We start from the raw sequence: 24,849 nt of genomic DNA on the forward strand, positions 1-24,849 counted from the left end.
CTTTAGTCTTTTGAGCAATATTTTCCATTGTAAGCACTTTCTAAAAAATCATTTTCACACATTTCTCAGATACATCAATCCTTCCGGCATTCCTCTCTGCGCACATTATGGTACCCCAGCTCTAAATATAAAAGACTTTTATTATGTCCATTAACCATGGACATATGTGCTCCAAAAGTTTCCTGACACGCAGTCATTTGTGGGTTTTAATTATAAACAGAAAATATTCACTAGAAAAATAAAGAAGCAAGCCCATAAATATATCTCTATACACTGGAGTTTTGTTTGTATACGGCAAAACGTTTGGATACATGGCTTTCCCCCTGGCCAGCTTCAGAATGCGAGCACACATACGTTTATGAACACACAGACGTGTACGTAAATTCACATGTACAACTAAATCCGTGCATCGTACAGGACTCAAACATCTGCAGTTATGGGTACTGCTGCCTTATTTCTAAACTAAGGGAGCGGATTTTTCTTACACTCACCAGGTCTCACTCCACACGAAAGTTTATGTGGGAAAGAAGGCAATGCCCAGTAAAATACTTGACAAACGAAGTCATATTTATTGAATGCGTTTTATTTTAACAACCAAAAAATTCTAACAGCCTAACAATGCACATAAGTTAAAAATTAATTATCACTTAGTGATAACAAAGATAGTTGATTTACATGGAAAAAAGAACATTTACAATATGTTAATCCTTATTCACATTGTTGATACCGCAATAAAACACAATTTGTTTTTTCATTTCACAAAAAAAAAAAAAAAAAAAGGCGGGAAATTGTGCTTTGTCAAGAGGCACTACAAGAGAAAGTTTCTTCTTCCAAATAGATATTATATGACAGATATTGAATAAATAGACATATATGCATTGTAATTCGCAAAGATCTGGCAAGACCACAGGCTAAAATGCCCACAGATTCACTTAGAATCACTGCAAACTTGGCAGTGAAATTAAAAAATAAAAGGCAAGACTTAGCATTGAAAAATACCTAACAAATTTTTGGTTGAAGTGTAAAAGATACCAAATGCGGATGCCATCGATAGATGAACCACCTTGTAAGAGCTTGGCAACATCAGTTTCCATTACATGTACAGAGTGACCTTCAGCAACAGTGTAAGAAGACAATTTGGAAAGAGTAACTCGGAGATCAGGAAGCAGCAAGCGTGGACTTTCGGATTAAAGCTGCAGCATACTACGGCAGCAGAAGGATGGGCCCGGGGCTTAACTGCAAACAACCATCCTTTTGCAAAGGTATGTGACGCTCGTGTCAAGATAATTTTTTCAACATCGTTATTTGAAAAAGTACAGGAAAATGTCCCTTTAAAAACTCCAGAGGTTACTGAGCAGCTAGAATTAGCTTGTATTGCAACATGTCTTCTCCCTGTATATTGTAAGTTCTGAGTTAATATCTACACATAGAGGTTTTGTTTTTTTTTAACTCCTACCTTTTATACCTTTCAAATATATAAATAGTATTAACAGTTATATTACAATGTCTGTGTAGTAAACAGAAAATAACTTTCAAAGTGATATTGCATGAGGTCTTTGACAAGGTTGCATGAGAGCAGAACTCCAAAAAAATCCAACCGTGTGGGACTGTCTGGCGGCCAAGGTGAAGCATGGGTTAGGTTTGCAAGGCCAGTCCTGCAGGTGAGGTCACCTCTTGCAATTACTCTAAGTACAAGTGGGAAGAAATGCTACTGGTGCTTCTGACAGGAAGCTACAGGAGGTTTGGAGAGCTATAGTAGGTTGCAGCTTTAATGCTCATTCCACTAAACAGCCAGTCGGCATTAGTTCTGCTTTACGTAAGGTAATTGCTATGTCGGTAACTGAGAAAATGTTTCCGTTTACGATGAGTAGGTGATTCCACCGAAATCGCTTCGCTTACTCTATTGCCTGGAGCTGCACAATGATTCAAAGAAAGGTTCTTATTAGGGCTGCCATACCAGGGAAGGGATGAGGCATGTGAGAGCAGGGACTCTAGAAGTTTGGTCAGGTGGATGGAATGTGGACGAAGAAGAGGAAGCCCAAAGTGAAACAGAAATAGGAAACATCTTTTGGGAGATGGAAGGATGGAGGTTTATTTGAGAGGGAACCCCTTTAACTGGGCGGCAACTTCTTTTCTAACTTAACATTACATTGAACTATTTTCTATTAAAAAAAAAAAAAAGGAGAAAAAAGAAAAAGAGAAAACAGCAACAACAAACAACTTTTAAATGAGCAGGCTTATTCATTTTAAGATCTGAAGCCACGAACAGGTAAATAAGTTTCACAATAAAATGTGGCTCATACTATGAATTCCATACGTCCAACGTCAAAACGTCATTTTATCAAGACAAGTTTTCTCTGTACTGAATTTCAGTTTTATTCATTTGGAATTCCACAGAAATGCATCTGTTCACTACAGTAATGACAAGTTGAATAACGGAACACGTCGAGTCATTTTAAGTGTGCATTGTGTCTTAAGAGCAATTTGACTTGTATCATTTTAAGGTGCCCTGATTTTTTTTCCACTTTCTTCTTTCTTTTTGGCAGTGTTGATTTATTTTGTTTAAATACATACCTCAAAAATTACCCATCAAGCTGCCAGATAGGAAGCCATAGAATTAAAAAAAAAAAAAAAAAAATCAGGGACAAACACAGAAAATAAATAGGAATTCAAAAATAGTCACCCCACCCTGAGAGCAGGCCGCAGTTTATCAAAAAGCCAAAGCGACTCACTGTGAAGTGGTTTTTTTTTAATACATAAACAAGTCTCTTCTTTAAGAACTCATTTCACAGTCTATTCTTTCAGATTGTAAAGTTCTCTGTCCCATGCAATTTAATATATATATGTAAATATATAGATATATACATATACATATACACACACACTTGTAGCTTCCTTCATTTGTTTCGTAGGTCTTTTCGTCCTGGAACTTGCCTGATGTCTCTTCCGTAAGTGCAAGGATAATGAAGGCAGAGTTTCCTGTGATTATAATTACTATGATCCAGTCAATTGTAAAAGTGTAACACTTTAGTGTCTTTGCCAAGGCGATGTCTGATTCGGGAATACTGAACTTATTCAGTCTATAGGTGTATCCTGTGCAACAAAAAAATGTCAAAAAAGGTAAGAAAAACAAAACAGACAAAAATAAAATAAAATAAAGCAAAAAAAAAAAAGTTTTTAAAGAAATTAAAACAGAAAATCCTTGGACCGATGTATTGCTTTGCCTGGTAGGAGTTCACATTATCTCTGGTCGATTTCAGCAGGCGCGGCCTTGCTCTTTTCAGCATTTTCCTCCTCGGCCTCTACTTTGTACATCTCCTCAGAGCCTTCCTCACTGTCGTTCTCCTCGGACTCTGTCAGCAGCTCCTCGTCCTTATACTCAGCCACGTCCACCGCGGAGCCCAGGTGTTCCTTGAGCTTCCCATGATGCTTCACATGATACCGCTGGTTCTGGAAGAACTTGATGATGGTGTGTTTGGGGAGATCCAGCTGAGCAGAAAGCGTGTGGATAGCTTCCTGATCAGGGTACAGGCCCACATCATGAATAAAGCTTTGGAGGATTCCCAGGGCTTCCAGGGAGATCTTTGTGCGAGACCGGGGCTTTTTGGCACAACTGTCTTCAGTCGGAGGAGGTGGGGGTGGAGCTTCTTCTCTGGGAGGGGAACTCTCCTTAGCTGGCTGAGACTGCTGTCTATGAAGGACCTGATAATTAAAATTAAAAAAAATATATATATTAACATTTGACGCAGGATTTTACCTTTCAAAAGCCATCATTCCTCTGAAATTGTGCTGTCTATCTACCTTTGGAGTCACGTAGTCATTTGGAAATTCAGGTCTTTTGGAAACATAAAAGAATTTCTGGTGATTTAGAGTCTCATTTACAAAACAAGAGGTTAAAAATAGTTTGCTAACGTGTATAGTGTATATTCTGAGGCGCAAAGAAGTTAAGTCATTTATTGCCCAAGGTCATTTGCTTTCAAACAATCTGGCTCCAGAGCCTTCCCTGCTGTTAACCAGCATGAGAGGCCACCTCTCTAAAGCCTAACGGCAAAGCAGTTGGACTCCGTGAGAAGTACTGACTCTCCAATCAGACCTCATGGGTTCAAGTCCAGACTCTTTCGCTTAGTTGGACATCCCTGTATAAGAGAATAACCTCTTTAAGCCTCAATTTCATTACCTATAAAAGAAGGGTAGGACACTGACTTCCTAGGGATGTTGTAAGAATTAAATAACAAAACGGATGTAAAGAATAGTCCTTACCTTAAATCAGAGGTTGACAAACTTTTTCAGTAAAGGGCCAGATAGTAAATACTGTAGACTTTATAGGGCTTACAGTCTCTGTTGCAATGACTCAACTCTATCTTTGTAGTGTGAAAGCAGCCATAAGTAATATACAAGCAAATTAGCATGGCTGTGTTCCAATAAAACTTTATTTACAAAAACAGGTGGCAGATCAGATTTGGCCATGGGCTACAGTCTGCCCACATCAAGCTCAGGGCAAACATTCAATAAATGATAGCAATTATTACCATCAGCCTCATGATTACTCAAGAGTATAACAGAGGAATAGTTGACATTTCGGCCAGAAAAATCAATACTTCGTAAAATTAGAAAGAACTTGTGTTTATTTTCTTTTAGCCCTGATATTGACCCTTAAACATTAATTTTTTAAAAAACATTTTTTAAAATATAAAAACATCCAAATTAATTTAAAGATACAACATTTTTCTTAAATTAAGAATTTTAAATGACTTTTATACTCTCATAGATGGGCCTTCTTAATATCACTTTATAAACTATTAAAATTCTGTTTGCACACACTCCCTGTTTTGTTTTTTTAATCCTTAACGTTAAGGTTTTCTAGTTGTTGTAATTAATTTAAATTTCTCCTTTATCTCTACATATCTCCCACTCATTTAAAAACAAAAAACAAAGGGATGGCTGGATGGCTCAGTCAGGTTAGCCTCTGACTTAGGCTCAGGTCATGATCTCAGGGCTCTTGAGTTAAAGGCTCCAGTCAGGCTCTGTGCTGACAGCCTGGAGCCAGGAGCCTGCTTTGGATTCTGTGTCTCCCACTCTCTCTTTGCCCCTCCCCCCCATTCACACTCTGTCTCTTTCTCAAAAATAAACACACACATACACACACACACACAAAATAAAAACAAAAAGCTCTAATGTTTAAATAAATTTCTAGCCTCCAGATAGAGATGCTCTTGCCTGTGATGCCATATCAGCCGACTGAACTTCCCAGTTCCCGTAAATGCTCCACTTGACCAGAAGCACAGTACACAGTACAGTGGGCCAATCCCTAAACCCGATACTCTATATTTATTTTCTTGTTCTTTGATCTTTCTAAATAAAGTCAGATATGCAACCCCAGACAATCACGCTCTGTTCGTATTGCCACTTCTATGATCTATATAAGCTGATCTTGCCCGAATGCCTCAAGAAGAGTGTTCCACTGTTTGTGAGGCACCGTACTCCCCCAACGCGTGGATTGTTTTCCTTGAATAAAGGACACCAAACTCGTTATTAAATCATTTTAGTTTTGCCATTTGACACTAGTTAGGCAAGCTTATTCTTGATCTTCAACATCATCTTTCTGCATGACATAATTTCCCATTTTAATATTAACTTAATGAACTTCTGACCGAAGAAAGAAAGCTATGCAGAGGAGACTGTCCCAACGACTTGCTCCTGCTGCCAACATAGGCCCATGTGAGATGGGCTCCTTGGACAGGGGAGAGGATCACTGGATCCTGGACAGGAGCCTAGCCACTGCTCGGACATTATAACATCAGCAACAATATTACAGAATTAAAAGGCTACTGTGATAGTCCCCACTAAAAAGCATTATGTCAACTCCAAAGACAAAGACCACATTTCCTATACTCGGATCAGTGCCTAACTTTCTGGGTCCTCCCAAAGCCTTTACGGATAGTGAGTTCCCATTTTAAAACACACACGTGGGGTGCCTGGGTGGCGCAGTCAGTTGGGCGTCTGACTTCAGCCAGGTCACGATCTCGCGGTCCGTGAGTTCGAGCCCCGCGTCAGGCTCTGGGCTGATGGCTCAGAGCCTGGAGCCTGTTTCCGATTCTGTGTCTCCCTCTCTCTCTGACCCTCCCCCGTTCATGCTCTGTCTCTCTCTGTCCCAAAAATAAATAAACGTTGAAAAAAAATTAAAAAAAAATAAAAAAATAAAAAAATAAAACACACACGTTTCTCTTTTACTATTCTCTCATATTTTATGCAGTCTCTTTCATGTTAAAGCAACAAACTAAACATTTTGCAGCATTCAGGGGGAAATCAATCCAATCAGTACAGAAGGACACATGTCTGGTGACATTAAAGAATCGGTGGTACCACCATCCCCAGCACCACTCCTACAACCACCACACACTCCTCATATGACCCATTCTCTTCTTCTCGGGCTATGAAATATCAATAGCAAAGCAAGAATTTAAGGGAAAAAATGTCTGCCATCTATTTCAGTCTCAGAGACCACCTGATGAAAAAAATAACTTCTTACCAATGTGACAATGTCAGCCTTTTATATGGAATTTAATAAATATCAGGACCCGTGAAATTGTTACCTAAGTAAGGTAACAACAAGCAGAAGAGGATGAAACTTTTCAAATAATAATTAGTAATCACGTAACAATCAAGATAATAATCAAAAGGATAATCAAAAGGAAATAAGAATATCCATCATAATAAGCTGACAGCTGGTGGCAGAAAGAAATCTAAAATACAGGACCATAAAACAGTGGCACTAAAGGTCCATATAATGTTGGCCAATTAAAATGAATGTTCTTGGCATTTTCTTTACTACTTTCAACTAAGAGTAAACTCATGTGGTCTGCTGTGGTAAGCTGGCATCAGCAAAAACATGAGAGCTCTGTTACTTCAACATCCTAATTATAGCCGGAAGGGAACGTAGAGCTGTGCTGTGGGCCTGTTCATGGCACTTTGATGGCAGAAGATATTCGCTCTGAGGTCATAATCTGGGCCGCCCGGCCATTGTCATAAATGAACCACTATGTCAACAGGTGAGGATTTTGGGGGTTTTGGTGAGAAAGAGAAAGATAGACACTGAAATTATATATTAAATATGTACTCAAAGAACATACATATACTCAAGCACGAGTACCCCCTATTAGAGCAATTGCGTTAATTGGAAAACAAAAAAGAATTAAAATGCCCCATTTTCTAAATTATGCTTGCCTTCTGTAGTAAAAGTCAGCATAATGGTTCCATTTAGTTAAATAATTAGATTGGTTCTTTAGGGGTTTTCCATTTTGCACTGGTTAGATTTAAAGAGATTTTCCAAAACTATACTTTGAAGTTACTCTAATCTTTCTGCATGATAGGGTTTGTTCTTCTCCTGGGTCCAACCCACAGGCCTGCTTCACCTCCCCTTTCCCGGACTCTAGCAGTCCTAACGCACACATGTAGGGAAGCCACACATGAAATAGCGGAACAAGAATAGCTACCGCTTACTGAATGTTACTCTGTGCCAGGCGGTTCTAAGAACTTTACACAGATCAGTTTATTCAATGCGCACAGTTCCTCATGAGGGTGCTATTTGGATCAAGAATAACCTGGAAACATGCAGCATCTCAGGAAAACCCTTTAAATTGGAAATTATACACATAGGGAGCTGTCAGTGTGAGAAAGCACGTGTCCAAGGGACAGTGGCAATGCCACTTTGGATCCTGTCTTTCTCTCTACCCCTCCACTGCTCACTCTCTCTCTCTCAAAAATAAAATAAAAATACAAAATTAAATTTTTTTAAAAAGAAATGATATATAAAGAGAAATGTTTTATTTCAGGTCAGACAATATTCTATAATGAATTGGGTGGCATGACAATATTTACTTGAAGATTAAGTGACATTTCTAGCATCTTGAAGCACAAAAAGAGAGAGCAGTCAAAATAGAGAATGACAAAGTGAGAAGCTTTCAAGTGAAACTGTCTCACAAGTTACCAAAAGGGCCTGAATGAAGTTTTTCAGTCACACTGCCCCTTTTCTTTGGCTGTAATTCTCTGTCAACCACAGCATGTGTAAGACCTGAGACAAAGATACTCCAGGTTGTGTCCTAACTATCTTCATTTCCCCCAAATGTTCTAATTACTCCAAGCAGAAAGTTGTTTGTCTCTAGACAATTTTTAGAAAGAAAAAAAAAAAAAACAGAAAAAAAACACCCTGCATAGATTTCTGCACTAACCAATTGCAATGGCTTATTATTATGACAATTAAGCAATTTTTTTTTAACACTCATTCATTTCTGAGAGAGACAGAAAGAGAGAGCATGAATGGGGGAAGGGCAGAGAGAGGGAGACAGAATCTGAAGCGGGATCCAGGCTCTGAGCTGTCAGCACAGAGCCGGACGCAGGGCTTGAACTCACAGACTGCGAGATCATGACCTGAGCCAAAGTTGGACGATCAACCCACTGAGCCACCCATGTGCCCCAACAATCAAGGAATTAATGTCATGCAGTGCTTCCTTCCAGTGGTGTTAAGTACTCTAGACAAAAATAGAGTAGAGCCTAATGCTTACAAGACAGTCTTTCTGAGACAAGGAGATCAATACAATCCTCTCTTAAAAACCTCCCATCTAAACAGCAGGGGTAGGAACTTTTCTTCATTTTCTTATATTTTTTCACCATTTTATTTATTTGAGAGAGAGAGAGCATGAGCGGGGGGGAGGGGCAGAGAGTGAGAATTTTAAGCAGACTCCATGCCCAGGGCAGAGCCTGGCATGGGGCTTGATCCCACAACCCTGAGATTATGACCTGAGCTGAAATCAAGAGTCAGCTGCTCAACCGACTGAGCTACCCAGGCATCCCATTCATTTTCTTACATCTCAAGTAAGTAATGTCAACACTTCTAGCCTCTTTTTCGTAGGATAGGTTTCTGAATTTCCACTTAACTGAATTTTAGTTTTTCTGTTTGAATTTCTCAGCGATGCTCAAAATTCCTTGTTGGTTAACTAGATGAATCAACTCTGGTTCCTGTTTCAACCAAGTACCCTTAGTAACTTGAGTGTGAGGCCAGGCCACTGATTCCTGCTTGATGGACCTAGAAGTTGTCCTGATCCTCAGCTCATTTGACAATTCAGGCATCTATTTCTGGCTGATGATTTTTTTTTTTTTTGAACCACAAAATTTATAATTACTTTAACCAAGATGGAGAATGCCCTGCCAATTGAATAGAGATCTATGTTCTTTTCTAACGAGTTCTTCACACAACCACATTATTGTTTCCTGGGATTTTTCTTTAAGTTAAGGTTAATGGAGTATCTTCCCAATATTTATATATATATTAAAAACAAAACAAAAACAAAAACAAAAAACAAAAAACTGCCCAAGTCCACAAACTTTCCAGTCTTATCCTTTTTCCTCTTTTACAAAATGGGTCCAGTAGTTGATTGTTTCTATTTGTAACATCCACCATCTCTCTTCATGTGATCTTCCTAAATAATAGAATACATCCTTCTGTAGAGACAGCCGTCCACCCCTTTACTCTTGACCTTTGCAAACTGAAGCCTTACCATTCATTCTAGCTCTATTTCGGTTTAGATTTTTCTCCGTCACAACTGAACTGAAATCAATCTAGGCAAGAATTCATTTCTGATAATTTCTCCAAAGGGTTTTAGTTCATAGTTTCTCTTGTGGATTTTTCAATATGACAATTAGTGTTCATAGCACTGAAGTGTCTAAGTGGTTGCAATAATAATGGTGGTGGTAGTGGCAGGAGTAGCAGCGGTAGAACTCATATAAAGTGCACGAACCAAACACTGGCCTAAATGCTATAAATGTTAAGTTTATTTATTTTACAATAATCCTGCAGGTAGGTATTTCACCCCATTTTATAAGAAAACTGGAGTTCAGCAAGTATAGCTAATTTGCGTGAGGCCACATAGCTTGTGAGTGGCAGAACTGATATTCTAAAACAGATCTGTCTGATTTTAAATCCCATGCCCTTAAACATTGTGCTCTCCTGCCTTCTATTGAACAAAGTCTCTAGACTTTGAGACGACAGAACAGAAGTAAAATATCAGGAAGTAATAAATTCTATGGGCAAAAAATTAAGTAATGCATAAAGAGGAGAACTGGGGAGAGGAAAAGTCATTTTTGGTATGGTGACTCAAGGAAGCCTCCTTAAAGACGCAGCATGTGAGCAGAGGTCTGAAGGAAGTGAGGAACAAGCCATGCAGAAGAACGTTCCAGGCAAAGGCAACAGCAAGCAAAAGGCCAGTAGGGAGGAATACACTCGGTGTGTCTGAAGAATGTCAAGGAAGGCAGCGTGTTAGAGCTGTACCACCTCGTACAGCAGCCAGTAGCCACATGTGCCTATTTACATTTCATTAATTAAAACTAAAACCAGAACAAAATAAGACTCAGTTCCTCAGTCACATTAGCCACATTTCACGTGCTTGATTACCGCATTGTGTAATACCATATTGGACATTTCCATCATCACAGAAAGTAGTATTGAAAAGCCCTATGCTAGAGAGAAATGACAACTGTCAGGTGGCCAGGGCCAAAGGACGTAGGCTCTGCATTCCACCCTCAAGATGACGGGATGCCCTCACAATGAAATGCAATCATAATCTGATTTAGCCAGAAATATAGTAGAGCTTGAAACTGCCACTATTACTAGAGAAAAGAGAAATGTTCATACAGTCACATACTAAGTAAGAAAACCTCAGCTTCTAATATATTTCTGGACTTTCAACAGACTATCACAAATAGCAACACTATCATAAAACAACTAGAAGGATGCATTGGTACTTCTGTCTTCAAGAGAACAGTTAATTGACATTTGCCTGATGGCTGCCTTCCTCAGGCACCTTCTTCAGAGGTGCTTATCATGTCTAAAAGGAATTATGTTGAAGACAATCCACCCTGGGTTAAAAGAGTAAAAAAAAAAAAAATGTTGATTTATCAAGTATTTATGGAATGTCTATCATATTATCATGTTTGCATGTATTAATTTACAAAGCTTTCTAAATACATACTCCTATCTCCAACAATTATGTGTTGATGAATAAATTGTGGATAGGATATGAACAAACAGAAAGTTAAAAGTCTAATAAACTCTTTCTTATTTATTTGCTGAAATCTCTTTAGGCTGAAATATGACATACATGTACATAAATGGACATAAAGATAATGATGAAGAAATAAAAGTTGTAAATATATTCAAAGGAGACATCAATTTCAAAATAAAACCCCAAATTTCCTAGCCCCGTGACAAAGCACAACCATAATATGGGCACATGTCATTTTTCTGCCTTCAAAACTGAAAAGTTTGAAAACACAAGGACAAAATGGTACCATGACAAAAGTCTACCAAGAAAAGATAAAGCAGCTCTTCTTAAACCTCTCAGTGTTCAAATAGGTTTTGAAGGCCTCAATGAAAACCAGCTGGGAGCCATGTGTAAAATATAATGGTTTTTGCCTGCAGGGAAGGAAGTGAGATCTTGAATGATTAAGTTCAGGAAAGTATATAATTCACTGTATCATTATGGGGTGAACTGGATTACTTATAATAAGCCAAGACTTTGTGGTCTTTTTTATATAGAGAAAATGAGAAATTATTAGGAAGGTGACTGTAGAGGGTGGCTGATCCAGGGTGGTAACAGGTTAAAACAGAAGCTTCTCAGATGCACACATCCACCTCTCTATGACAAGACTTACCCAGAGGACTGAGCCTTACCCAAAACTTCAGGTCCTAAGTGGTGATGCTCAACAACAGGAGATGAGAACAAGAACAAGAAGACTTTTGTCTCCATTTATTTTGAGTTAATATCAGAATTATTTTTACTTGTCTAATTTGCCTCATCTATGACAACAGAATATAAAATATTTGATCCAAAAAAGGAAAACATGCTTCCACTAAAAGTCCTGAGAAAATACATTTCACAGGCAACGAGAACAATTGGTTGGAACAACTGAAAAGTCCCTGTGCCTAACTCAATTAGAATTTGTTAAGTAAATAAATGAATGAGTGGTGCTATTTAAAGAATAGATTATATATAAAATATCATGTAATGAAGATATTTGTCTCAAGTTTCAACAACCTAGCTCTACCACCTAATATTCCCTTTTCCCCCAAATCAGCATTTAAGACAATTAATTTTCTCAAACATTCAGTGGGAAGAACTTAGCATTAATGACTGCTAACTAATATAAATATTAATGTAACCATTATACATCTATCTCACTTATTAGGTTGTGAGCTACATATCAGCACACCATACGTCTGGCAGACAGTAAGTGGTCAGTATGTCTTTGTTCTGCTCTTCTGGATTAACTCCATATTCTTTCTTATTTTCAGACCAGTTATTATTCTTATTTTGCATAACTTGTTATTATTTTTCTTGTTATTGTTCCATTTTAGCAAAACTACGTTAAAAAGTAAATAAACTGTTATTCATTATAGACACATATCTAGTGGGTATCTGAGAGAAAATATGTATATTTTTTTTACCATTCCTTCATTAAAAAAAAAAATTTAAGCACCTTATAACCCAAATGATGGCATGATGTGTAAATTGTGAGCAGGAGCTTGGGGGGTGGGGGGAGGCGGTCACAAAGTTTTGGTTGTGAATCCAGTTATTACCCTGAAAAGCACATCTGCTTACTAGCCTTACAATTCTGAGCAAGTTACTTTCTCTGAGCCTCCCAATCTGTAAAATCTTCCTTCTAGTGTCATGAGGATTCAGCGAGATGATGCATGCTAAGTACTTAGCAGAGTGCTTGTCATAAGCAGGATTCCTGTAAATAACAACTACCCTTAAACAATGAGAGGGGGATGTAAGAATCAGTAGTATAATGCCTTGTGTATTTTTCTATCAGTTATGTTTATTATAAAAATTAGCAACAAATTCAGAGATCTGTCTGTACTTTTCACTCCAAAGATTTAGAGTTACAAATGGGCATGTCTACCGGTAAGTTTTCTTACTTCTTTCACTTATATTCTACATACCTCTTCATTCTTTAACATGACACCTAACACACGGAAGTTGCCTTTTAAGCATCTGTCACGTGGAATTATCTCTCATAGTCATAGATCCGTTCAAGGTGACACCTTCTATATGCACAGCCTGGGATCCTTTTAGGAAGACATGCTTTAACAGTGGTTCTCAAAATGTGATCCACGGACCGCTGGGGAAATCCTGATTCCCCACCAAGAGGTCTAGGACATCAAAACGAAGACCGTATTTGCTTGTTTTGGTCATGCTGAAATTTGTACTCATGGTACAAAAGCAAGGGTGGGAAAACCGCTGGCCTGTTGAAATAAATGAAGTCAATGGCACCAAACTGTGCTGGTGGTTGTAGGTCTTCACTGCCATATGCACACAGTAAAAATGCCACTTTCATTTAAGAATGTCCTTGATGATGCAGTAATATATTATTGATTATATTAAATCTCAACCCAAGTATACCCCTTTTTAAGAGTTTGTGTGAGGAAAGGGGAAGTACACATAGAGAACTATAGACAACTGCAGTGAGATGGCTGTCGCGAGAAAGAGTGCTTGTGTGAGTATGTGATATGCGAGCTAATCAAGACACCTTTGTCATGGAATATCATTTTTACTTGAAAGAACAACAGACAAACTATGGTTATTCAGACTCGAGTATCTGGCACACGTTTTCTTAAAAATGAAGTGATCCTGCCACTTCAAAGAAAATAACCTGGTAGCACTTTTGCCAATGATAAAATTTGACCTTTCAAGTGAAAATTAGAATTTTGGAAAACATGTAGCTGCTACTATAAGCTTAACAGCTCCCAACACTAAAGACGCTCCTGATGATATTGGTGGCAATTTAACAAATTTTTTAAAATATGTCATACTAATGTGTCAGCATTTGGAAGGTCTGCATCATCTGGTAGGTTATCTTCCAAATGACCAATGCATGACATTACAAAATCACGAATAGGTAAAAGATCCATTCAAAGTGCAAGGCAGACCAATGAATTATAAAGTCTGAAAGTTTATCAATATGACTTTACATTCCACTTTGCAACTAACTTTTTTTAACGTTTATTTATTTTGAGGAGAGAGAGAGCACACTCGCATGCGAGAGCAGGAGAGGGGCGGAGAGAGTGGGAGAGAGGGAATCCCAAGCAGGCTCTGTGCTGACAGTGCTGACTCTGAGCCTCGATGCGAGACTCGATCTCACAAACTGTGAGATCACGACCGAGCTGCAATCAAGAGTCCAATGCTTAAGTGATTGAGCCACCCAGGCACCCCTGATTTTTAAAAACTTTTAAGAAACTACCACTGGCAAAGTTTTCCTGTAGTACCAAAGAAAAATATCACATTTACCTGGAGAGGCTATTAAAATATTCCTCCCTTGGGGCGCCTGGGTGGGCGCCTGGGTGGCTCAGTCGGTTAAGCATCCGACTTTGGCTCAGGTCATGATCTCACGGTCCGTGAGTTCGAGCCCCGCGTCAGGGTCTGTGCTGACAGCTCAGAGCCTGGAGCCCGTTTCGGATTCTGTGTCTCCCTCTCTCTCTGCCCCTCCCCTGTTCATGCTCTCTCTCTGTCTCAAAAATAAATAAACATTAAAAAAAAATTAAAATATTCCTCCCTTTTCTAATCACTTGTCTGTGTGAGGCTTGACTTTCTTTTACTCCAACCAAAGCCACATATTGCATCAGGTTAAATGCAGAAGCAATTATGAGAATCCAGTTGTTTTCCATTAAGCCAGACATTTAAAATATTTGCAAAAAATATATATAAACAATGGTACTCTTCTCATTTTTTGTTTTGCATACACAGTTATTTTTCATTAAAATGTCTTGTTTACACATATGTACACATATTATTTACAATCATTTTTAAATTAACATTTTAGACTTTCTCAGAATTAATTTCTAACGTGGCAAATATTGATAGATATATATTACTACTGGAGTCCTCAATAGTGACAGTGAGAGGGGATACTGAGACCAAAAAAGTTTAAAAACTCTGAACTATATGAATCACACTCAGTATAGCCCTGTCTTTCTAATGAAAAGAAAGCATTTAATATAAAATGCAAAATGTACCCTACAGTTAAAAAAAAATCCTTATTTGAGCCAAGACACCAAGGAAGGTCTTAGAGAATGAGTGTAAGAGAAATTACATGTGCATTATGATTTGTCTCTTGATTTTATCAAAGACATTTTCACAGGCAAAACATTCTTTTAGATACACAACTCAGCACTATTTCAAACTTCAAATGATGTGACTTGCGTTGACTCTTACGGTTGTAATTTCACATCCTAACACTATTATAAGACTTATTAAAAACCATGGTTTAGTTTTGTTGCTTTTTTTGGATTATACAGTATCCTAAGGTCAAAACTCAGGAAATCTGTTATTAAAAAAAAAAAAAAAAAAGTATCCATGAAGTGATGACAAATTGCAGACTACAGGTGTTAGATTACATTTTGACTCCAGGCAGGTTTAATATAAGTTGGTTTCCTTTTACAATTGCTCTTAGCACATACAGCTATAGGAAAGGGATTTAAAAGAAAAAAAGAGAGGGAATAAGAAAAAAATTAAAAAAAAAAAAGAGTGGTGCTCAATAAAAGAAGACCACGTCAAGAGAAATCAATACAAACAAGCAAAATGGTAAGAAGTTTGACATGGAAATATGTGTTCAATTTCATCCAGCCTTAGTCTGCGTTTCCTTTAATATTGTAACCAAGATGGTATTGGAACATCGTGTATGTTTTTAATGCAGTTTAATAATTGTTTCTCAAAATAAACACTTTGGTCAAAGATAAAAGCATAAAAACGCTGTGACACAATAATCTGTTAAAATAAACTTAGGGGATGGAGGAAGCATAGTTCTTAAAACAGCCTTTGGCTTATATCATTTCCTCTTTGGTAACAAATTGAGAACAACTATACCAACAACTCTGGTATGGTTTGCGGGGAGTGGTGGGGAAGAGTGTTGCAGTCATTAATATGACTATTGGGAGTGGCCAGAATCTGCAAACACTGAAGAGGTGGCTGGGTGAGCTGCTTCTTCAGTATAAGGAGATGAGCTGGCAGAGAGTAAATGAAGCAGGCTCCAGATGACTCTCTCATTCAAACAGACACCACGCCAATACAAAACAATCATCTCTCCTGTCAGAATCCAACAAAGGTAAGATGTGGCCATATATTGAACCTAATGGTAATGATATCTTTCTCTTCATCATTATCACCTGTTGAATAAGTTTATTTGTTCATTTAGGGCCGAACTTGACCCAAAGCATTCTGGAAACGTGACAGATATAATCCATGAGAGGTTCCAGGAAGAACGAACTCTTTAGGATGGTCCAGTCCACAACTATGTGTCCTTCTGCCTGGGAGAAACCAGCTCCCAGCCCATCCAACCCAATCTCATTTGACACTCATGAGCATTCATTTCCTCCCTGTTCCCATACACCTCCACTACTTTTCACAATGTCTTCTCGAAACACAAAACTTAGCTTAAGAATTCACAGAGAAGGTCTATCTCTTAAAGACCAGATTCAAGGTACAGGTACTAAAGTGTCTTTAGAGACCTTATATTTGAGTTACAATGAGATAAGAGTAACATGGATGTGACCAGAGCTGGCAGTTACCTCTGGAGTTCTGATTTTTAAATGAATGCATGATCTGTCTCGTTGGTATAATCAAGAAGAGAGTGGCTTTTGCACCAGCACAAATGAAAGAGGAGCTTAAGTCAGGTTAAAGACACAAGGGTAACTAATTGAAATGGGTAAAAGTTAGGACGACCTGAGTACCAAGAATTCATAATGGTATTAAAAGAACCAACCTGGAAATTCATAATACCTCATCAATGGCAAAAGACCAAGAGAAAAAGATGTGCAAAGGGTTCAAAATAAAAACAATCCATTAAAATTCTTAAACTAAGTCTCAGGTAAAGTAAAATGCAGCCCAAATGAAAACAACTTCATCAGATGCCAGGAATACATGACCCAGGGAGATCTGAAATTTGATTTTTTAAAAGAAATTCAAGGTAAGCTTAAAAGAAAAGGTTACAGACTCTTTCAGATAAATAAATATCAACCAATAAGTTTAACCAGAGCAGAGTTCTGATTCCTTTTAAGTGAAAACAGGGTAAGTTAAATGAAGGTAGAGAATAGACGTACTTTGCAAGAACAGACACCATGTAGCCAGCCAAGGACTATGTCAATGAAGACTTATAGAATGATTCCTAAGGTAAAGCACTAGAGTAAATTCAAGCCACTGCCAACAAACTGAAATAAAGCCTCACTCTTCCTTGACTTACATACAGATTACATAATGCAGCTTGGTAGTCATATGTCAAATTTCTATAATTATTTAAATCCTGTAATTTTGATATTATCAAAGTGCTTACTATCTTTTGGACTTCATATTTGTTAAAAACAACAAATTAATCTCACAATGTCGATGGCTACCATTGCAATTATTTTTCAGAGGAGGAAATGAATATATGAAATTGAGCTCTGACCCCCAAATCACAACCCCTGAGACTAACATGTAACAAACATGCTTACTGCTATTTAGCTGGTAAATGGAGAAACATGCAAAACTATGTCCTGTTTAAATGAAAGTTTTAACACAAATTCTTGTTAGTGTGAATAAATGTCTAATTGAAGTATAAAAATGACACTAAAAATGGCGGAAGATACTACTGAAGTTTTCAAGTGTAGAGTTAAAAGTAAAGACAAAGAAGTTGGGAAAAATTAGAATACATTATGGAGAAGTTCCTCTCCTAATGTTAATTTTGCATGGGTTATAAAGGGATTGTTACCTTTTTTGTGTGTACCATTTTGAAAAAGCACATACCCAATTTTGTCAAAATTTGCTGGTATGAAGAAGAGATATTCTTCCTGACAAAGTTCAGCCAGGACTTTGTTTAAAATTAAAAAAAAAAAAAAAACTCCTTAATTGTGATGGCATTTATGTGTTAACACAACTCGTGACACTGCAGTTATGTTGTTTTCCAGTTTCTGAAAGAAGAGGGTTTAAATTACTTATGGAGAGAGGGTGTATGGATTAGATTCTTAACGAGCAGGGGGAAGAGGGGAAGAAAAGAGAAGGTAATCCATGTGCTTGAGGCCTCACATGGGCTATTTAGAATCCTATGATAGGCCACATTTTGTGTATAATTTTTACAGTTGGGGCACTCAGAAGTCAGAACAATCTGACAGTTATGGTTAGTGAAAATATTAGATGTTCGCCAATAAAATACTACCTCAGCATATTTTTTGCTTTCTGAATGTAACCACTTAATAACAGGACTTGAGAAAACTGTACTGTGTGAATCAAACACATAAAAGTACAAATATTCCTTTTATAGAAAGCAAATCTTAAGTAGTGCATTATAGTCAACCATTCTGGTAAAAGACAAAATATCTAGCATTACCACACCACTGACATGTTATGGTTTATTATACCCTAAAGTCCAAACTGGGTAAACAAAGTCAAATGATCAAAGAGGGATTTTTTTCTCCTCAGACTGTGATGTGGAGGCCATTGATCTCTACGGAAAATGCCTTGTGGTTTACCCATGAAAAGGTGTCAAATGAGAGCTTATCGGACACCTTAAGTTTTCAACTTCATTTATTTAATTTCATTGGAGATTGGCTTTCCTTGGTGTTATTTTCTTTCAAGAGAAAAAGAATATGGAAAAATTAAATGATGTGAGGTAAAACTTCCCAAAGGTAAATTCTAGAGTATTCTTTTAAGTTCTAAACCACTTATAATCCATTACGAGGACACTGGTTTTACATCCTCCACATTAATGATCTTACTAACTGAAACCAGGTATGGGGAAACTTTTGCTTCTAAACTTTGTGGTAAGTACATGGGGTGAGAGGTGGCAAACAGACAGGACCAGGCACTCTTATTTAGACAGTGGTTTCCTCAAGAAAATAAATCTGTTCCCAGAATACCAAGGATGGTCACTGGGAAGAGAAATCACAGTTCCTAATTCCCTGGGGTGAAGTAACTAGATTGGCAATTCCTTTTCCCACAAGAAAATTCCAGTTTCCAAGCTGGGGAGGAACCATTATATTTCCAGAAGCCAGTCATGCAGCATCCTTATCTACCCAGATTCACAAAGCAACTCCAGTCTTGTCTCTGTGTCACATGGCCTTAGCTTTCCTAAACACACTTGCTTACCTCGGTGTAGGTCGTCCTCAGACACGAGAACTGTCAAATCATACTTTCAAATGTGAATTTGCTTAGAGGTGGACTTACTTTAATAGCTGAAAACTCAGTACAAAACAAGCATACTTACAAATGACATTCACAGGGAATTAATCATTAATGCTCTCAGCTGGTGCCCTAAGACCTCCTCAACCCAAGTTGCCTCAGCCAGGATCTGAGAGTTCTTGCTGAGTCTTCCCCCTCAGCTGAAATTCCACATCTAGTCAATCCCATGTGCTGTTGATTATTGCTTTTAAACAGTTCTTGGATTATTTTTTCCTTCTATGTACCCCATTGCTGTTATTCTGTCCTTTATAATCTCTCTTATCTGAATTACTACAACTTCCTCCCAGTAGGTCACCTGCCATGGCTAACAGAGCATCTTGCCAAAGGCCTTCAGTGACTGTAAGATGGGTCAAGGCCTCTTGCACATCCAAGAGGGCTCTGTGACCTGTCTAGCTTTTGTTCCTGTTCCTGTCCTTGTTCAACCCTCGCCTTTTGGGCAGTGCTCTAAAGCTGGAGCCCCACCCCCTGGTCCCTCTGATCTCTGTGCCCTCACTTCCTCATGTCCCCTTTATCCAGAAAGCTCCTCTCATGAGGAATTCTCTAAGGGACCCTGAGTAGCACTACTCCCCGGGAGCCTTTTGGCTCCTCCTGCTCACCAGATAAGGGCAAACATGGCCCCCTGTGCTTTTTTTCTCTGTATTCACACACTTTATTACAGTCATCTGTCCCTGTACCTGTCTCTCCATGAAGCTACGTGTTCCTTAGGGGTAGAGTCTGTGTTACGTTCATCTGCACACACTCAGCACAGGGTCAGGCACTGTGTTTTGAGTGAGCAGTTGAAACCTAAACTTTATCCTAAAATGTCCAGAATTTGTCTGTATTGGTAATAGCCAATTTGGTTATGCAAACCAAAAGTCTTCTTAAAATTTGGAACACATCTAATAGCTCTAAGGGTTTGGAAAAAAAGGGGCAAGTTCACACAGGCACTCATTAAAAAATGGTTATTACTGACAAGAGTTGAATTCCAATAGTTTGTAGTAACGCATTAAATTCACAATACACTTTGTATGGCTAACAATAGCATAAAGTGGCTCATGTAGTTCTTTAATCTCCCCCAAATCATCTGAAAATTACTAACAGAGATATACCTTTAGTGGGTTACTATTCTCAAAACTGATACATTCATCAGTTTGCTTCACTCTCCTCCTCCCCAATCTGTAGAATATTTCTACTATCAATAGAATTCAAAAGGTCCACAGCAGTTTCTATGGCAAAAAAAAAAAAAAAATGTTGCTAGAGGGGAAAACAGCAAATAGCAATGAGAGAATCCATACAAAAGTCAAAGAAGGGGAACCTTTAAAAAAAAGAATAGACAAAAACTAGGTATATTTGCTTTAAAATGGATCATATGGATCATTTCACAAGAAAAGCCTGAGACAAAAATGGCTATTAACTGAATGAAATGTGAAAGAATGTTGCCTATCTACAAAATACTACGGAAAGCACTATAGGTCTTTTTTTTTTTTTTTTTTTTAAATTAAATACGAAAATGATGATCTTTGGAGTATAATGAATGACATTAACCCACATGTGAAGAACCAACAAAAAAAGTAACAAAATCAATTCAAAGTCTATAATTTTGTCCCCACTTTGATTCAATCTTTGTAGATCCAACACCACACAACCCAAAGTAAGGCAAATGGTTTAAAGTTCAAGCCAGATACTGCCTTTGCTGTTTCCTACCCGCTTTGGTAGGCTTATTTTAGATTTTGTTAAAATTTGTTTTTAAAATATTCAACTAAAACTGGGGCACCTGGGTGGCTCAGTTGGTTAAGCATCTGACTTTGGCTCAGGTCATGATCTCATGGTTCATTAGTTTGAGCCCCACATTGGGCTCTGTGTGGACAGCTCAGAGCCTGGAGCTTGTTTCAGATTCTGTGTCTCCCTCTCTCTCTGCCCCCCCATGGCTCCCACTCTCTCTCTCTCAAAAATAAATAAACATTAAAATAAATAAATAAAAATAAATAAAAAATAAATAAAAATATTGAACTAAAATTAAATCAGGGAAGTATAGAAAATCTAGAAGCTAAATATAAGGCTGATATCACACTGATACTTATGGAGACCAAAAAGCATTCGGCTCTAAAGAATGTTATTTGTTTTAAGGGGTAGTGTTTAAGGTATTACATAATCACCCTTACTAAAAGTATAGTTTTTAGCTTTGTCAGGGTCTCTGTTGGAATTATAATTCCAGACTGAACAAAAAATTGTATCAAAATTCTCTTATCATATTAAAATACTTGATCATGTGTTCCCTCAAGATTCTCAACTTTCTATTTCTGAGAAGAGAACAGATTTAATGAGATATTTTCAAAGTAGAGCTGGTAAAGGGAATATTTGTGAAAAGCACTGCCAAAAGACAATTCATTTGGTAGACACAGAAAAGGCAAAATTTACCACAGATACTGGAGGAATGGGTATTAAATAATCATCTCTGAATAAACTCTACAAATCAATATGGGCCTTTTGGTCTAAACTAAAGACGGCCTTACCTAAAGGAAATCTCTAAGGTCAACCGGCAATTAACTGAAAGGTTTTGATTGAAAATGCTATTGACTGCTTTCATATCAGACAGCTTCCTGGCTATTATACTTCATGGGCTAAGTAGGTGCCAAGACATTAAACTGTCAATAATCTATTAATACTGGATGGTTATGCTCACTCTCCCTGAATCTGCAGGCAAAGATATTCCAGCCAAGTACCTGCTTAGAACTGATGCAAATTCCCCAACCCTGAGAGGAAAATCATATCTTTATTACCTCCCAGCTTAAATGCCTACGAGTGTTGACAGAGTGTAAAAAAAAAAAAAAAAAAAAATATCCAGATAATAGATGCTTATTCAGAGGAGTTAAACCAACATTTGTTTTCCAAAAAATTGCTAAAGGGATGGTGAACATGTCCTGGAATCTGACTTTCTTTCTAAGCCATATTTAACAGTTTCTAAATTGAATGTAATAAACACTTTACAAAGAGGAATGAGAAGTTATTTAAAGTGAGGCTCATAGGTCCCTGCCACTCAGCATCTGGAAAGCAGTTATACTTGGGGGCGGGGGGGGGGGGGGGGGGGGAGGGTGACTTTTAATGAATTTAATAGAGAAAAGCACTTTAATTAAATGCTGTCAGAGTGGATTGTATTAATGACTGCACACAGAGGAATTTAAAGCAAGCCAAGTTTATTTAGCAAATAGAAACTGGGCGCTCGAGGCCTGCAAGTATTTATGTTTCTGCAGTTGCTGTACATCTAGAAGATGATGGTGGTGCCAGATGAAACCACTGAGTTATTAGATATGATTTTATTTATTGTGTATTATTAAAGTTTTGAAGGCCTCAGGGGAATGGATTTCATTTTCAAAATGAAATACCACATTTGATCCGAAAGGGTTAAGAAAGGAGAATATTGTCCCCCAATGTTTTCTGTGCCCTGGACTTCTGATACAGCTGAGTGGTTAATGGAGATGACCTTTTCTAGGTTTATCCAGTCAGAATTCACTCCACTGCACAGTAGTGGGAAAGAAATCGATGACAGTATTTCTTCTATGACTTTTTCTAATTTTTTTTTCTTTTCAGTGATTTGCCACTAAACATAATTCATTCTTTTACACATAGCAATAAGCTGAAAAATGACCAAAGCTCCTAAAAATCTCCATGAAAATTTGGCTGCCATAACTTTCTTAATGAAAAACATGAAGAGCACAAACTTCTACAAAGGAAAAGGTATCGAATGTTTGACTTGGGGCAACAGGGAAGAAGGGGTTTTCCTCAGTGTCTTCTATTCAGAGGCTGACCACAGAACAAGCCTATTATTAATGATAATATTTTAAAAATAAACAAAGAAAATACGAGCCTTAATGCATGAAAGCTGTAAAAGATTGAAAAGCTGGTCTGGCTGGAAAATACTATGTGTGTGTCAAAATGATTTTCTCTACCGTTTGTAAAAATGTAATTATCCATGATATGCTATTATCCATGATATGCTACAAGGGTAAGGGATTTCTAGTAAATCCATTGGAAGCTGAGGATTCGCCTTTGGTCTTTAGTTCCTGACACCACCATGTCTGTGAGATCACAAACCACTGCCATGATTTACCACATCCTTCTTGCAGTTATATATACACTCTTTCAGTCTGTCTTTAGATTTTAATTCAAAACATGAGGAAGGGGGAGAAGGGAAACGTGAGGATGGGAGAAAAAAAACAAAACACAAAACCCAGCACCTATTTCCTTTCAAGAAAAGAGTAATGATCACAAATGAAGACTTTCAACTTTCTAAATAAATAATCTAATTTTTAATCCCCCCCCATCCAAGCTATTTATTAATATCACATGTTAGATCTGTGTCTTTGTAGTTCTGGAACTTATAAAGCAACTCTGCATTTCCCATCTGTGCCAAGATGTTTCAGACTAGTCTTTGAAATGCTGCAAATGCAGATGAATACGACACAAAATAGGAACTGATTACATACACATTCTATATGTGAATAATGGCAACAGAGAACACAGATGACAGGACATGTTCACATAGTGTATTGTACAATTCTGCTTCATATACGCAAGTATGTAGGGACCATCAAAGTACAGCCTGCTGTCTCTAATACGTCTGTTCTAGGAGTTCCAAATAAATTGGTTGATTTCTTCTAAACAAAATGACAAGAAAACTTCTTCTTCCCTGGTACATCAGTAGTTCTAATATGAAGATATATTAAAGAATCATCAACTGATAGAACATACCGATGCATTTGATCCAGATGTGTTTTACAAGCAAAGAATTCGTCAATTTGCTTCTCTCCTTTCATTACTAAGTACATGACTGTATTAACTACACACACTGCTTTACTAGTTTAGCTTTACCTCTCTGGGAGGCTTTTGTTTCACATGATGCATAAACTCAAATGAGGATTTCTCTCAAGAGTATATCCCTTAAATCATGCCTTACATGGAACTATTTGACATTTGTCCACCATAACTCCTTTCTACTCTTCTTTTCCCACACTTTGAGTATACTGTTGACACAAACTGTCCAAACACTGAAATGAGAAAAACTATATTTAAAAAATTATTTGCATGTAGATATCGTACTTATATACTATATGCTCACTTTAGCACATTCTGTTCATTTAGATCACAATAGAAATAAGATCTTTCCATATCCATATGTATTTCTTTAGGAACTCACATCATGGATTTCAGCTCCATAAGTTTAGAGTACCTTTTAAAACATAACTAACTTCCCATTTTGAAGTAAAGCGTTCAGTTTATCACATCTAAGAAATTAACTCTGTTGAAGGGGAAAGAGTAGAAACAACGACTGTCTAAACAAACTATTTTTTATATCTGGGTGATCAAGTGAGCTGTATACTATCAATCAGCCATTCAGTTCTGGAAATACCTTTCTTTCATACAATGCTTTTTTGGTATGTCTTTATGAAAAATAAATACACGGATATCCACAGGGCTTTAAAAAAAAAAAAAAGTTAATTGGAGTCTCTTCAGTGTTGTGCTAGTAAATGTGTAACAATGGGCTCTCCAGAGAAAAAAGCCCCAGTTGGATCATTTGCCTGTTCTCATAGTGTGAATAATCCCACCATGG

The 24,849-nt window shown here is 37.6% G+C and overlaps 1 protein-coding gene across 3 annotated transcripts in view; it reads right to left on the reverse strand.

Annotated features, from left to right (window-relative positions):
- Positions 1-562: 562 nt before the first annotated feature.
- SATB2 (SATB homeobox 2) overlaps positions 563-24,849 on the reverse strand; it is a 195,840-nt gene continuing 171,553 nt past the window's right edge. For all 3 annotated transcript variants that reach the window (XM_045480639.1, XM_045480638.1, XM_045480641.1), the window contains one exon: positions 563-3,702. In XM_045480639.1, the coding sequence (XP_045336595.1) occupies positions 3,241-3,702 (462 nt within the window). In that variant the 3' untranslated portion in view covers positions 563-3,240. The remainder of the gene's footprint in view (positions 3,703-24,849) is intronic.

This window comes from Leopardus geoffroyi, chromosome C1 (genome assembly GCF_018350155.1).
Source record: "Leopardus geoffroyi isolate Oge1 chromosome C1, O.geoffroyi_Oge1_pat1.0, whole genome shotgun sequence".
NCBI lineage: Eukaryota > Metazoa > Chordata > Mammalia > Carnivora > Felidae > Leopardus > Leopardus geoffroyi.